Source organism: Schistocerca gregaria, chromosome 10, assembly GCF_023897955.1.
Source record: "Schistocerca gregaria isolate iqSchGreg1 chromosome 10, iqSchGreg1.2, whole genome shotgun sequence".
Taxonomy (NCBI): Eukaryota; Metazoa; Arthropoda; class Insecta; order Orthoptera; family Acrididae; genus Schistocerca; species Schistocerca gregaria.
Window position 1 is genome coordinate 139734799 of NC_064929.1, and position 17516 is coordinate 139752314.

General features: G+C 38.7%; 2 protein-coding genes across 2 annotated transcripts in view; one reads left to right on the forward strand and one right to left on the reverse strand.

The window, feature by feature from the left end:
* Positions 1 to 9350: 9350 nt before the first annotated feature.
* Positions 9351 to 11922, reverse strand: LOC126293303 (MICOS complex subunit MIC13 homolog QIL1). The gene is made up of 3 exons (XM_049986436.1): positions 11740 to 11922; positions 11317 to 11467; positions 9351 to 10107 (listed from the first exon to the last, which is right to left on the reverse strand). The coding sequence occupies exons 1-3, from the start codon at positions 11757 to 11759 to the stop codon at positions 9901 to 9903; spliced, it is 378 nt and encodes a 125-aa protein (XP_049842393.1). The 5' UTR covers positions 11760 to 11922; the 3' UTR covers positions 9351 to 9900.
* A 376-nt stretch (positions 11923 to 12298) lies between these two features.
* The window catches only part of LOC126293305 (aminopeptidase N-like), a 721098-nt gene continuing 715880 nt past the window's right edge, over positions 12299 to 17516 (forward strand). The window contains exon 1 of the mRNA XM_049986440.1: positions 12299 to 12431. The gene's annotated coding sequence lies outside the window, so the exon portion shown is untranslated. The remainder of the gene's footprint in view (positions 12432 to 17516) is intronic.

Consider the following 17516-nt stretch of genomic DNA (forward strand, 5'->3'; position numbering starts at 1 on the left):
AGCATTGGTGTGGTCTTCAGTCTGAAAACTGGTTTGGTGCAGCTCTCAGAGCTATTCTATGCTGCCGAAATATTACAGTAGAAAACCCGGGATAGAATGACGACTATATTATGAAAAGGATAGATGTCAAATGCAGACAGGCACAACAACTGTTACACATTTTCCCCTTTTGGCTGAAGGCTATCTTCACAAGCAGAAAAACGCAAGCACAGGGGGAGAAATATCAGGTCAGGATTAAAGGAGAGTGTAGTGCAATTGTAAGTGTTTGAAGAGATGTGGTGGAAACAGTGAAGGGAGGATGCTGGGTGCAGTCAGGAGATTCGGGGGGGAGGGGGGGGGGGAGTGAAGTGGATAAGGGGAGAAGTAGAGGAGAGGAAGAAGACTAATTGGTGTGTTGGTGGAATAGAAGGCTGTTTAGTGCGGGTGCAGGGAAGGATATATGTGGGCAACAGTAATGTGGGATATTTGCAGGTTGAGTTCCCACCTGCACAGTTCAAAAAGCAGTAGGAAGAAACCAGATGGTGCAGGTTGTACAGCAATCACTGAAGTGAGGAACATTGTCTTGGGCAGTATGTCCAGCAACTGCTGGGCACAATTCGTTGGTGGCAATTCATTATAAGAAGTTTGTTGCTTGTCATGCCCACATAGAATGCAACACAGTAGTTGCGTATTAGTTGGTGGATCAAACACTTTCTTTCACAGGTAGCCCTTCCTTTGATGCTTGTGACTGGACTGAAGTGGTAGTGGGTGAACCTATGGGGAACTTTCGCCATTGTTATCGCTGATTTGTGGGGTGGTGCATTATTCTGGCAAAAGAACACTTTTTTGTGTGCCAACCATTTTTTTTCCCCCAAGCCAATGCAAGTTTGAAAAACGATCTAACAGTGCACGCACAATAGGGTCACAAAACAGTGGCCATCACCTTACCAGCTGAAAGAATGGTCTTTGGCGTCTCCTGCAGTTTCACCAGTTTTTGTACATTGTTGTGACTGCTGTTTCGATTCTGGTGTGTAATGGTGGATCTAGGTTTCATTAGTAACAACAAAAGTCTTGTGGATTGTGGACATCACTTGACATTGTGTTGAAATGTTGTGCTGGATGCACTTCTGGTTGACTGTGAGCAGTTGTGGAACCCACCTTGCTCATAGTTTCTTCATAGTCATTATGCACTAGCTCAGGTGAGATTCCTGCTGTCTCAGCAGTCTCACGAATTTTTATTTGGCAGTGATTTCCTTTGTGGTTACGCCAATGGGTTGGCCAGAGCGTTCTTCGTCTTCTAGTGCTTGTCCAGCAATGTTTAATTTCATTAACCCAAAAGTACATGGTCTTCAGTGAATGTAGACCCCCCATGAATATCTAATTCTGTTTTGATTTGTGCAGCAGCTGAACCCTTCAGATGAGTGTTTTTTTTTTTTTAAGTTTATGATAACACAAGACACTTGTTTTCTCTGTTTTCAAACAATTGACACACTGACCAATTCAGATGGCTGTCAACAATGAACTGAATGCTGTCCATTCTTTTGTGGAAATCTACTGCTGTCATTTGTCATGGTGACAAGGAAGGTGGTTTAATGCTTGGAGCCAGTCGGGTGTTAGTAAAGCGTTAGATAACGCGTTAGATAACAGAAAGGCCATGAGCATTGGAGATGTTAGTGTTAAGGGATGGAGTATCAGTGGTGACATGGGTGGTAAAGAAACAGGAACTATGGAGAGTTAGTAGAGGATATTATCTTTTATATAGTAGGGAAGATTACAAGTAACAGGCTGAAGGTTGGTCCATGACGGCAGGGGTTCTCTCAGTGGGAGCACAGTCACCAGTCACAGTGGGGTAACCTATCCTTCAGGGATGTAATCTCATACCCAATCTCTCCTGCATGCTCTATAGTGGAGTTCGTGAAATATTTTATCTTTAGAAAGAGTGACGTATATATAAAGTGGTATCAGCTCTCCAGCTTCATCTGTCTGTCTGTATTTGTAGACTGTCGCTGTAGGGAAGCCTTTTCCCCGTCTTGCTTTTGTTTTATATCCCCCCCCCCCCCTTCCTTTTATCTGACTTATGCTGTCACATATTGAGTGGCGAATCTCATCTTCACTAAAAATTTAGTTATAAAGGTGTGTTTATATTCAGTCAAGTCTACTTTGGAAAACAGTTGACTGGTCTGTAATTTTAAATCATTACAATAAAAAGAGCAAATAAAATGATTTACACTCCCCTTTGTGCCCAGTATTAAAGGTCTAAATGTAATGCATCAGTATCAACCAATTAACTTTTTGTCAACTTCTGGGGAATTATGCTCAGTGATTCTCAAATTTCAACAGATGTTGCATGATTTGTGTGCATTTCTAATCAACAGAGAAGAGAACTAACCACGATGTTTCATTGCAGCATTTCCTCACTTAATTTAGTGAATGCAGCTTTGAAAACTTCTCATAATAATTGTTGGAATGTTACTTTATGAAGGATTTTCCTTCAAGGAGAACAACATTCTCAAATATCACTTGAGTTTTCCATGTTTCTTCTCAACTTTTTGTTTTATATTATAAGTTGGAAGTATTGAAGCCATGAAGAGAGCCTTTGACGGTATTACACTCTTGAAGAGCATGCTGCTGAAAGAAGAAACATTGAAAAAATTAAACATCACTTATAAGATAAATTCATTTATGGGAGACTTCAATTTATCAACCTTCAAGAGTTTTTAAGTATCAATCAAATGACTCTCTTCCTCTTTTTGTACAAAGATTTGTTCAGTTTAATTTATAGCATTGCTTCTCAGACCATAAAGAAAACTGTCATGGAGAGGGTGACAAATACTATTGATATTACCAACGCATGTAGCCATAAATGTCATCTTGTAGATATTGGAGAGGTGCCACTGCTGCTAGCAAAAACTACATGGCAAAGTTTATACTTATATTCAAAAAATAAATGCACAGATGTTTTAAAGTGTGTACCTAAAATTTTCTGTGTAGAACCGTTTGAAATGAAAGATAGTCAGAGGTGGCCCATGTTTATCATTCAAAGTTATGGAGAGATCCATTTTGAGTAATTCTCAAGTGAAAATTGCATTGGAAGAATTCGTGAGGGGGGGGGGGGGGGGGGATGATAATTATCTCCTCATTTGACAGCTGAAGTAGTGAAAGAGTTTTTTTTTATATTCTGAAAAACAATTCAACCCTAAAAAGGACAAACTTGATTTCTTTATGGTGGTTAACTGAAAGTGCAAACCATGACTTCGAGGTTCACGCAGAAGCTGTTATGCATATCCCATGGAAACACTGCAGTTGAAAAAGGCTTTTCAGTTAAAGTTTTAGTTGAAAACTTGGGAAAAGATAAAACTGTTGCAGAAAGAAGTGTGTACAATGCAATATAATTGTTAGGGGGTTTACTTAACACTTTCACTGCAGCGTCACTCCAGGCGCGCAACTCTCCAGTGCGGCCCGGCAACATGAGAGTGCGGGTCGGTAACACTGAAACGGCAGGTACTGTCATGAAACGGATTCGAAAGCTATTCTTCCACGCTATCGTCACTCTGCAGTTCTTCTGCAGCCCCTAAATGATGATCTCCGTGGTATGCCTCAACCTCACTACACAGAAAAATCACTGTCTTCTAGTACAATAACTAATTTGTCCTCTGTCAATTTAATTTAACACTTTTCCTGCTCCTTTTCACATTGAAAGGTCCAGGTGTCTGTTCATTAGTCTCCATTACAAACAATATATGTTCGATAACTGACCACACAAAGGTGTACACACTTTTATGCTAGCCTTGACACTGCAACTAGACTGCGTAATCCGACAATGAGCGCGGACGCTTATAAGTGTCAGCCGCAGTGAAAGCGTTAATAGTGAGAAACAACCGAATGCGGACATTACACAATCAATAATATCTGTGAAGAATCCTTCATCAAAAAGATTACATGCCTCAAAGAAATCTCATGGAAATAAAGTGGTCAGTCTCAAAAGAACAGTTCAAGAAATAAGAGCTCAAAAATAGTTTTAGCTGTAGAAATTTCGAGTTTTAGCTAAGAAACTTTACACTGAATCTTTTACTGTGAAGTTTAACTTTTGACATAAATTTTGTACCATCAAAATTGGTATATTGTCCTCAGGGCAACTGAAAGTTTTCACTACATTACCATGTTAAAACAGTTTGTATTTTAACTGATGTGATGATAAAGAATCCAAGTCATACATAGTTACATTATTCATGCTGACATTGGCTTCCATTTCAACCACCTTTCAGGTTCATGAACTGTTTTTGTCACTGTACCCCGCATTTTCAAGACATCATGAATGTAATTAAAGAGGTAATAAAGAATGAGTGGTCCTTTGAAAATCTGTACACCACCTGTTAAACCAATTATCAAGAACTCCATTGTCCCCCTGCACATAATTTAAGCTACTTACCCCACAGACAATTGTCAGAATGGAGTGAATGAACTGAATTAGTCCCCGCCATTGAATACTGCCCCCCCCCCCCCCCCCCCCCCCCACACACACACACACACACACACACACACACAGGTTGCAAATGAGATTGATGTTTGGTGAAGTTTTGTGCCCACTTCAGTGAATTGTAAATAAGTCTTTATAAGGCAGATTTTATACATGATCCAGCATGAATAGTTTGTGCTGGGTGACAAATGGTTTTCTGGGCAGGGGTAGGGAGTTTGAATTTGGAAAAGTTCTATATCAGTCCACTTTGTCAATGGGCAAAATTTGTTTGCAAATACAAAATTCTTGTGTACAAGCATTTGGTATTAAGCTGAGTGCTCTGACTTAGGGACATGTATATGTAAAATTCTTTACACTTAGTCTGCTGTGGAAACCAGATCAGCTTGTCAGGAAATAAGACCCTGAAACTTCATTGGCCATTTGAAACAAAGTAGAGGAGAGGTCATGTAAAGTCAAGACATATTACAAGCCTGACTAAAAAAATGAATACATGCATGTCCTTCTGAGAAGATCCTATTATAATGTCTTGTGGCTAGGGCCTCCCGTCGGGTAGACCGTTCGCCTGGTGCAGGTCTTTTGAGTTGACGCCACTTTGGCGACTGACTGACAGAGTGAAGTATGTTTCACCATTAGGCTCTGCTGTAGCTGGCAGCCTTGTGGCAGTAAATGTGTTATGTTAGAACTCTCAAATATGAATTTTAACATAATTTTGACACCTGTTGAGATACTCTCTCATATGTGCACACCCTCACTTAGTTCAAAATTGGTGTCTTAAATGAACATGAATACCTAGAGTGTTAATATGAAGAAAACAAAGTTGACGATAGTATTACAGAAAAAGAGGAAGTAAATGAAGATGAGATGGGAGATACACTGCAAGAATTTTACAGAGCACTGAAGGAGAAAGTCGAAACAGCTCTCTTGGAGTAAATGACATTCGCTCAAAATACTTGAGGTCCTTGGCAGAATTGGCCATGATGAAACTACTCTAAATTGTGTGCAAGTTACGTACACTTAGGTCTTCAGGAAGTGCTAAAAGATGTGAATATTTGTGAACCACCAAATTAACACATTGACTGCCACACAGTGATGGATGGTTTATAGTCAGGCAACGTACACAGTGTTTCGCGAGACACTCTGCTGTGGCTGATGGTGGCTACATGGCATCATGTGTGTGGTTCTGCTGTGGGGGCAACACAGCAGTCGATGTGTTCGTAAATTGTGGTTGCAAAGTACTGACAAATTGTTTAAAAAAGAACAGAATAACTTGTAGAAATCAACCTCTTAGCAAAGCAATTTGGGTTACAAAGAAATGTGAGGCAATACTCATTATCTTGGAGGGTAGATTTAAGAAAGGCAAACCTATAGATATTTCATTAGCAGATTTAGGGAAAGCTTTAGCAGTGTTGACAAAAACACTTTGAAATTCTGAAGACAGTATGCATAAACAAGAGTGCAGGGTTACCTACAACCTTTACAGAAACCAGACTGCAGGTGCAAAGAGCTGAAGAACACAAAACGAAAGCTGTAGTTGAGAATGGAGTATGACAGAATTGTAGCACACCCCCGATCTTATTTAAACTTTACATTGAGCCGGCAGTAAAAGAAACAAAGGAGAAATTTTGAAAGGAAATCAAAAGTGAGCAAGAAATAAAAACATTGTTTGCTGATAACATCATAATCGTGTCAGATGGCAAAGGAATAATTGCAAGAGCAGCTGAATAGAATGGGTTGTCATGGAAAGAGGTTATAAGATGAATGTCACTAAAAATAAAGGTGGGTAATGCATGTAGCTGAATTAAATCGTGCTATGCAGATACAATCAGACTGGGAAATGGCACAATAAAAGTAGTCCATGAATCTTCTGGTGTGAGCAGCAAAAATAACATGATGGCTGGAGTAGAGCAAATAGATTGTACACTGATATTAGCAAGAAAAGCATTTCTGACAGATCTGTTAACATTTAATATAAATTTAAATGTTAGGAAGTATTCTCTAAAAATAATCATACAGAGGGTAGCCTTAAAATGAAGAGAAGAGAGGACGACACAGTTGAGGCAAGATGTAGATGCATCCGAAATGTGCTACAGAAGAATACTGAAAATATAAATGGGTACTCGAATAACTAACAAAGAGGTACTGAATTGGAATTATGCAGAGAGGGGGGTGATTCGTTGATAGAATACATTTTGAGGCATTAGGGATTTGGTAATGGGAGGGAGGGAGAGAGAAGTTATGCAGGGAAGAAGAGGCTTGGACGAACAGACTGGAATGGAGCATCAAACTAGTTTTGACTGAAGACCACAACAATGTTGTTAAATGTTAACAAGGAGATGGCTGAAGTGCGTGCTTACTATTACTTACTCCGTCTGCAACAACTTATTTTATTTACCTTACCTATATTTGTTGGCATAAGTTGATCCCTGACAGTCCCAGCAGGCTGAGTGCAGGAGCTTCTCAGGCCTACCTCTACCAATAATGTAGCATGATTTTGGAAACGTGTCTGTGGCAATGCCTCAGTGTTGTCTGGCTATGCTGCCAACTACTGTTTTGCCTGAAGCCAATAGCACTTTGCGGTTGGAAGTTGGCAACAGCACTGCGAGCTGTCAGAGTCTTCTTATGTTGCTTTGACTATAATTATATACGCACTCACCATAAGATATTAGAGGAGTTCCAATGTTATACCAAACTTCACTTGCATGTCTGAAAGAACAGACTTACTTTGATGACCAACTACTGCAAAAAATAATTGGAAATATATTTGCTGACTGAATTCTTTGACACAAGCTGCAGTTGGTATAGACCTACTATCTTAGGTATAGATGAACTATCTATTAATGATATGTAATTTTGTGCCAGATTGAGACTCGAACTGTGGTTTCCTGATTATTGCAAGTGGTCGCTCTAACCACTCTGACCATCCATGCACTCTCCCCGGAACTATGCAAATGTCCATGTTAAATTCCCTACTTCCTTGTCCACCACATTTATCGCCTAATGTTCTCCAACATTATTAATTGCATTCCTGCAGCAGGGTACAACAAACATTGGTTAGAGAAGTGTTAGTAATATTTATCATATTAAAAAGCAAGTTACGCTTATCTGTCATGGGCTGAGTTAAGACTGACAAACATGTTCTCAACAAATACAAACTACGTTACTAGCTCACCACCTGGTTTTAATGTTAGTGGGACGGGTGGTATCTAATGTTATTCCAGGAATGGTGCATTTGTGACATGTGACTCACACACTCATTTCAAAATAGCATATTTCATTTTTATTTATCAGATTAAACAATGGAAAATCCAGGATGGAATAATGACATTATTATGAATATGATAGATTGCTACTCACCATAAGCAGAAGATATTTAGTCACTGACTGTTAAACAAGTGAGTGATACAGAATGTGCTGGCATCAAATTGCAGGAAATAAAATGCTTTTTGTACTGGAGCTTAATAATCTTAAGATTTTGCATGTAACTGAAACATAATCGCACCTCATGCTCATTTTCTGCACACTTTGCTGCATCCATCTTTAAATACAATTTTTCACTCATTTTATGTACATCTACATGGTTACTCTGGACCCATTTTTGCTTCCCCCATAAAATTTAACAAAATGGAGCAATAAAGTTTTCATTGCCTACCATTGAAATATCCGTTTACAGCCACCCAATGCATAAATTAAAATGTTCATCGAAAACCCTTAAATACACTCCACATGACTCTTTCATATGCAAATGTAACTTAGGGAACAGTTCGTATACAGTTTTTACAGACAACTCTGCATCTAAACAATATGCTTATTCACTAGGATAATGCAAGATTCTCTATGGATGTTGGATTACTTTAAGTAGCATATCTCTTGTCATGTGGTTGAACATTACTTTTTCACAGTTACAAATTCATTACAGCTTCATTTGTAATGTCAAAAAGGCTGCAAAATTTTGTCTGTCTGCAGGTTGGAAAATACCTATTTGCACGCTTCCCACCCAGCATTTCTAGTTAACAAATTGAAATTGCGAATTACATGCTCTCGGCTTAGGCTGGTGATTGCTTTTCCGGGGTCTTTCGCACAGCGTGCCCTGCAAGACATCCATGTTGTGTGTTCTTACTTTTAAACTCATGAAATTTTCTGAAAATGTCTATCTGCTAATGTTCAGAAATCCTTTTGGAACACACTATCGTACAGCTGAAATATTAATACATAAATATATTTGCCATCTGACAGAAATTGGGTGGGGTCATCCCACAAACTCTAGACTGTTGTCATTTCTACCATTCTTTCCATTAATAACACTAGTCCGGGGCCCACGTTGTTATTGCAAAGTACACGAAAAACAGTGTGCCTGTTAAAAGCATTAATATGTGTATAGCACGTCTGATTTTTATACCGAGGCTGCATCTATGTTTCACAAAGACTCCCCTGCATATAACTCAGTTTTGCCAAAAAGTGGCCTTGTGTTGTTTTTCCAATTACTGATTCATATAATTATCTTTATATCTGTGATAGTACTCGCATAACTGTGGATTAGTGCAACACTTCTGCATAGAACTGAAAAATGTAAGGGTCTGTCAAGGCTTTCTAATACCCACATTTATCAATCTAGCTTCGTTAGCTGCTGCAGTAGGTATGGAAATGTCGCCACAAAAATTAATTTAAGTGATGTAAAATATTTACAAAACTTTGTGTCTACAAGGTTTTACATATAAACTTCACCCCCCCCCCCCCCCCGTCTGATTTGTCGATGCTCTAAAAGAGTATGAAGAGTTTGCAGTTTTACTGAACTTGTCTTCAGCTTTATCATCTCACAGTAATGATCTGAAAAGCCGTGACCTCTTACATATACTTTACAATTAGGTCTGCCAAGAAATGATTTGAGTATAAAATCTTATCAAATATTTTTTCCATTTATCAAACTCAACATGAACAAGGTTCTGAAGTCTTTTGCAACATACAGTAGTCGTTGGGTACAACAACCTAGCTTAATTTGAAACATCAGACTCCAATAATAATAGCCTTCATTATCAGGTTTGGTTAAATCCATGATGACAATTTGTGCAGCAAATTAAGGAACATCAGGCTGTCAACAGAGAGTGGTTTATTATTTTCTCTCTGCTTTCATCCCAGGCTATAGATAACTTTATGGCAGATAATTTATATATGCCAACTCTTCCTACATAATTTGTGAATTACTAAGCACACCATTATCTCCTCAATCATTCGCAACATTATGACAAAATGCTTTTCATTCCCTTGCTTCTTTTCACTCCTTCTTCATATGAAAGTTTGGCCCACTATTCACATATTCAAAGACAAATTTCCATAACCTTTCTATTTAATTTGCAATAAAGGATTTTTTTAATTTAGGAGGCTTTCATCTGAATGTGACAACAGTTTATTTTACACTTTGACTATTTACAAGACGAAAATTAGAAATATCACTCTTTCTTGTCAGTGCTATGTGCCTGCTGATTTGTCTGCTGGCTGCTGGACAACTGTTCTCTGAGCACTTGGTATCCTTGTATGCTCCAGCCTGTCAACAGTGAAGGCAGGTCACCCAGGAAACTAAATGTTGCCTTCACTCCAGAATTCCACAGGTGTTGCGCATCATGAGACAACTCTCCACTTTTGGGCAAATCTGGGATCTGTAATGCAAATTAATAACTGTATGTTACAAAAACCACATGGTCATTAAGATGTGCTAAATACTTGTGTTTTCCACCAGAAATGGTACAACTATATCCACACGATAACTGAAACAAAACAGTCCTCAAAACATTCTGTAGCAATTGGGAATTCAGAGTGAGCATGTAGCGTCCGAAATTACCTAACTAGAATGTCATATCTGTCAGAGTACTATAGCTTTCTGTACAATGACTTAGGTTAAAAGAATGGATGTATATGTGATGTATTGAAGCTTCTAGTGAAAATTTTATGAATTTAATAATTTTAAGTTACAGCTTGGTCAAATAAAATATCAACATGTTATTGAAAATAAATATTCCGATTTACATGCCAGATTGTAATCAAACTGAAGAACCTGCAGTTGTGTCATGTAACCGTAACTCATTTGTTAAGTTGAATTTCAAGAAAAAGATGTTAACTTGTTGACTGGGTCACATTTCCTGGAAGTTAATGAACTACCCAGCACTTAACAGGTAAAAATAGTAAAAATGAGAAGCTAATTGGGAAGCAAGTAAAACATGAATAACAACAGAGATTTGGGGCAGCAGGTAAATGCTATTTGCAAAGGGTAGATTACACCTGTGCTACTTTGAAATCACTAAATGTTAATCCGACTAGAAATTCTGCATTTTTATTTCAGAAATAAAGAAATTTACTCGGATGTGTAAGTGTAAAAAAACACAAACAACTTCACTGTAGGACAGGGGAGAAGGGTCTCCTAGTTCACATGAATTTCATTTCATTATAACGTACATATATTCTATAATACAAAAGTCGTGAAATTTCCTGTCACCTAGATTACTTTGCAGGGCAACAATTATCTGTAACAATTTCCACAGTGTGTTGTAACATGTAAAAAAAGTTTATTTCTATGTGATTTTAAGAGAGAGCTTCTGAAAATACAGTGACCCATCTGTTATCATACTGAATAGCTATGGGTTCCAGTTCCACTGATCAACAGAATATTAGGTTTATTGGCTTGTTACTACGTATCTTCTTTCCATAATTTAACGTTCTATTTAATCAATTTGTTTTTGTGTGTACCGAAAAGGTAAACTCTCATACTACACTGGAAAAACGGGATCTGAAAGCCTATCTTTATTATTATGCTATTACAAATGACATTTACGTAACACAGAATGGCAGTAAAGGTAGCCTGCAACCCTTACCTTCATATCTATTGGTATCTGTTGTATTAATGGTCTCATATTTTCTTGTATTCTACGATGAAGTTCGGTCGTGCGGTTGCTGTCATTCCATACGCCTTGTTCTACCGTGTAATAAACAGCACCGCCAGCAACACCAGCTTTTAAGCCGAACCTTAAAATGAGTAAGGCAAAACATTGAAATATTAACCAATAGTCGGTATGCAACGCTTTTGAACGAAACTTTAACAATCTTCTTTACAGTAATTACCCATTACTTATTTGGAATTAACGTATATCACTAATCCTACAGATAAATTCTAAAAATGACATTTCGCACTTTCCATTCACTCTGTTATATTAAAATTATGAAAATGAACTCGATTATCACTTATTGGAAGAACTGAAGCGAAACCTTTGGGGTATACACTTACACTTCCCACTTACTTTATTAATCCCCACACCATTGTAACGTGATAATAAACGTCGCAACTAATTTTCCTTCACCTCCTATACCTCGCCATAAGGCGTAAACAAATAAAAATATTACTTTCTGCAAGCCGATAGGCAAAGATAAAAATGCAGAAACAAATGACAACGTCTATGTTAGAAGTACGTTGAACGTTGAAGCAAATAAGTTATTCAGTATTTCAGCTGCCGAAAAATAGCAAAGAACCACCCGGCTACGAAAAATTATTTTAAATAAGGAAAAAGCATGTGGAAATCACAGCGAAGAGCAGTAAATACAGAGAGAAAACTTCATAGGGAGAAACAAAATGGTTACAGAAAGTTGAAACTTCTAACCAGAAAACTGTTTCTATAATTTAATTTCATATTTATTACATTTCAGCTGTTTGTAGGAAAAATGTAATAAAACGGCATTTGATCAAACGTGACTTTACCAAAGAGTTTAAAGCGTACCTAATAACATCTTTGCCTACTGTAGCGAATACTGTTACTGCTTACGGCAATTCAAGCTTCCACGCCCCCACATTCGTGGCGCGCACTTCGCTTAAGGCGGACATACGTGAATGTGATCGTATTCTCAGTTTCGGCTGTGTTGTCAGAGCCTAGTCCACTAGTGAAGTTATTAGGTTTCGTGTGGCGATAGAATCAAGAAATAGCATCCGAACAACAAAGTGAGTACCTGTATGAAACTCTTGTCCGTGAAACATGTTTCCATTATTTCACCTCCAAAATTACCTTGTATTTTTAAGAAATGTTAGTTTCAGTAACATTCATCAGGTGGCTCATCAAATGATGGTGAGGATCGATGTAATAAATGTGCTTTACGTTTTTGGGCATTCAGATGTCGCCTTTTTACACACACTGTATTCTTTGTATAGTTGAATAACTGACTGCATATCAGAGGCTTAAATTCAAAATCTGCGGAAACGAGGAAAATCTTCCGAACCACTACACCGGCTATCCTTTGAAAATTACTGGAATCTGATCACCGGGAGCGCATGACACACATTCATATTTTTCTGTTAACACGAACTCCTTGCGAGAATGCCTTACAACTTCATGGTTTTTCATCATTTGAACTCTTGAAATTTCCTTTTTTTATGTTCTTTATTCACAGAATTGCATTTGGCTATAAGCAACAAATAACTTTAAGATACGGTTGAATAGGAATCGTGCAATAGTTCAGAGTAAATCATCAGTCAATACTACCCAATGATCTTAAGACACAAAGACAAAGAAAGTACATTTCTGCCATTTGGCTATGGACACGAAGAGTTAGTGAGAATCGGCGGTGAGTTACACGCACATTTTTGTGTTAACGGCATTGTTATAATTATAGTGCTGCTATGTAGTAACTTGTGCTCAAAGGAATTTCACATTAAATTCTTTAAAAAATCAGTTTAGCAAGAATCCCTTGAAATCTCGAGCAGGCCATGAATATGAATAATATTTTCATTATGGTCGAAACAGACTGAGGAATAACTGATGAGTAGTACAGCTATGAAGTCATATAATCGGGTACTGACTATACAGTAACAGGTCTGCAAAAATCTGAAGCTGTCGTGGGAAATCTTTCACTGTATTATCGAATCTGCAGGATAGTATCAGTTGGTCTTGGACTTTAAACCTGTTTCGTATCGTTTACGATTGCTTTTGTTGGATAATCCTAATAAACTCGATTGTTCTCGTGAGAGCAAAGAAACTGTAAATAGACATACCCTGTTGTCATGTAAATTTTTTTCAGGAGTCGGAGGTAGAAGCAATAGGCATAATTTCTGAGTCGATCTGAATCGCGAGAAAAGATTCACTTGCAGACAATCGATTGTTTTCCTGCCACGATTAACTCGATTGTATCGTACCCCGCAGTACACAGTATTAAAAAAGTAGTAATTGCACAATTTTCGAAAAGCTTTCCCAGACTCAGACCGATACCGCTCCTTGGAATGTGCCAAAAGCTTTTTGCGATATATATTTAAAACGCTTAATAATATGAAATGTTATGTAACGTTCGCATCGAATTGTTACATAGTTTGCTTTCGCTATTTGTGCAATAAAATCTATTTTTGATTTATTTGTTCATCCATCTTTAAGTTTTTGTATGCAGTCGAGGTCGTCATGAGCAATGTACAAGAGAGATCATAAAGTATGGTTGACATGTTAAGAAACATACTTACACTATGGTACTACACATAACTAATGTACACATAATAAAAGACCATAGTGACGAAACAACATTGGTGATGCATAAATATTTTTCCATATGGTTGATAAGTAAATGTGGAACTAAATATTAAGGCACTTTGTTTCATACACAAAAGAATGAGCCCGTACAATACGAGCGTAATTTGTCAAGATATATTTCACCCGAGCATGTAATACGTAACTTACAATTCATGACTGGTATGGCGCTTCTACATTACTTCGTGATTTGACTTGTAATTTGATAACGTGTATTCCTTGTCTGCGGCTGCACGTTGTGGGACCGGACAAGTGTGAGATATGTGCGAAGAACATAAAGCCTGAAAGATTGATCATCTACCTTACTCGTGATTGATTTCATGTGGTCGTTACATTTCAGATGCCCCGTACAGATACTCCTAGATATTTTATGAAAGTAATTGCTTCCACTGATTGTTCTGTAGTCCTGTCATCATTCAATAAAGGGCATTTCTATGTATTCGCAATACGTTACATTTGTTTGTATTGAAGGTAAATTGACACTACCAGCACCAAACGATGATCTTCGCAAGTCATACTGCATTTCGCTACAATTTTCTACCGTTGCGACTCCTGTGTGTACAACAGCACCATCTGCGAAAAACCTAATGCAACTTCCAACGTTAACTACAACGTCATTTATATACGCGGTGCAGATATTTTTAGGTGTAGTACCATAGCATGAGCACACCTCAGTGTGCTGGTTGTGCTTTCTCTGCACCAAACAGTCTACTTACAAACATGTCACAAACTTTCCGACCTGATGTTTTCTGCACAGTGTAACTGCACCACCAAGTGGGCTACGCCTGTTAGTATAGACTGCCCCTTTTGCGGCCACGCCTCTACGCTCCTGGACCTGACCCGCTGCTCAAGGGGAAATATGCATTAATGGCTTGTTACTCTTGCCACATATAGTTGGAGATACCAGCCAACTTAAACATATACGATTTTTAACAATAGCGGATACAGAAAAACCTCAAGGGGGCGCTAAAGACATCTTGAGCCACCTTTACTTTTGCCTCAATAAAAAATTAGTCAAATCATATGCAAAGTTACGATTGTGGTTCTCTTCCTTAAATGATGAATTCTATGCTCCTATTCTTCCTGGAAAATTGGTTAATTTCACCGTCAATAGGACAATCAGTGTCAGGGTCAGTGTTCAACAGAGCTAAGCCATTAAGCCGATCCTCCTCCATTGCCGACCTCAGCCATGTCTTTGTAGGCCGCAATGTTGAAAAACTTCTCACTACTGTAGCAATAGATGCAGCTAGACTAGCAAATATCTTGTACAGCTTGTCCAAAGTAGGATAGTCAGATCTAGGACAAACAGACAACGCTTGCAGAATAAAATCACGATCATTAAGGGCGTTTATGCTCGTTCGCTTGTATTGGGGAATCTCTCCCATTAGTCTCTTTTTAATCACGAAACCGTAGAATATTGTAAACTTTTCTCGGACAAATGCCACACAGCATAACGTATCGAGATCTCTGGAATGGTGACTTTTGTCGTAGGTGTGTGTTTGCTATCTATGTGCCACACAGAAAAAAAAACAAAACAAAACAAAACACGATGACGCGGACGCGCGTGCTACGTAGGAAAGTAGAACTCGATAACTCCATTCAAGCGAGTCTACTGACGAAAGAAACGAACGAATAGCGTGCGGGCTGACTGGCTGGGGGGGGGGGGGGGGGGTGTAGCAATGTGGGCGGCCTTGGGATGGGGGGGGGGGGGGGGGAGGGGTAGCCCTACTGATGTAATGTAGGCCAGTACACCGTGCTTAGTCACCAATAGGAATTTCTGCACTTACATCTTTTACTACTATGTTCTTTTTGCTAGAAAAGCATCAATCCAACCACACAGTTGGTGTGATATAGAGCTGGGCAAACTCGTTCATCCTTGGGAATTAGTTCACTGGTGATCGCTCTTTTTTGGGAATCGTTCATAGCCACTCGTTCACCGTTCATTTGTGCCTGGTATATGGTTCTTTAAAAATCTGAAAATTAGTAGCATAGGTGACTGAAGATGGAAGGCGCCAAGAGGGGGCACATGTCTCCCCCATGGAGTACACAGTTTTTATTCATAGCAGAATTCTCACACACTTCTAATTTTCGTGATTCTTCAAAACATCTCGTTCAGCCAACTGTAGCGTTATGTGGCTGATCGCAATGAAATAATACAAGGTGGTGCACGAAAAATCGGCTCCAAGTACAGACTGCTCGGCAGTTACGCACGATTTGTTGACCGCTGCGAGCAGAACAGATAAACATTTAATAATTAGGGAGTGAAGAAATAACAAATAATCTAATGCAAGCAACAATTTCGAAACAATAAATGATGATTGATGGGCGACAATGAGCAATCGGGGCCGATTTTTCGTGCGCCGCCCAGTACCACTGAAATAATATTGTAGAAGTTGTCATATTCTCTTCACAAAATATGACACCAGACACTCCATTATGGAGCGCGGGCTTCATTCGGTTGTAAGTCGGTCTGCCTTCCATCACAATGAACATGCTCTTTTATCTTGGATCAATAACAGACGGAAAATGGCCACTCTTATTGTAGTGTTGGCTGGAGCCAACACCGTGTTACTAGAGGAGGCCAAAATGCACGCGTTTTAGCTCATGCAGATTGGCGTGAGGAGGGAAGGATTATGCTGACGTGAGGTCTGGAATTGACAAGGAACTAGAATTCAGAAAGCGGACGGAATTAGTTTCATACTTGACTTTATTCCATTAATGATGAACGTCGCTCTTGACGGTACATGATTCATAATATTATATGTTCAGAATTTCCCACATTTTTGGGAAATTCTGAACATATAATATTATGAATCATGTACCGTCAAGAGCGACGTTCATCATTAATGGAATAAAGTCAAGTATGAAACTAATTCCGTCCGCTTTCTGAAGTGGGAAATTAAGGAGATGGGACCTGGATAAACTGAAAGAACCAGAGATTGTACAGAGTTTCAGGGAGAGCATAAGGGAACAATTGACAGGAATAGGGGAAAGAAATACAGTAGAAGAAGAATGGGTAGCTCTGAGGGATGTAGTAGTGAAGGCAGCAGAGGATACAGTAGGTACAAAGACGAGGGCTGCTAGAAATCCTTGGGTAACAGAAGAAATATTGAATTTAATTGATGAAAGGAGAAAATATAAAAATGCAGTAAATGAAGCAGGCAAAAAGGAATACAAACGTCTCAAAAATGAGATCGACAGGAAGTGCAAAATGGCTAAACAGGGATGGCTAGAGGACAAATGTAAGGATGTAGAAGCTTATCTCACTAGGGGTAAGATAGATACTGCCTACAGGAAAATTAAAGAGACCTTTGGAGAGAAGAGAACCAACGTGTATGAATATCAAGAGCTTAGATGGCAGCCCAGTTCTAAGCAAAGAAGGGAAGGCAGAAAGGTGGAAGGAGTATACAGAAGGTTTATACAAGGGCGATGTACTTGAGGACAATATTATGGAAATAGAAGAGGATGTAGATGAAGACGAAATGGGAGATACGATACTGCGTGAAGAGTTTGACAGA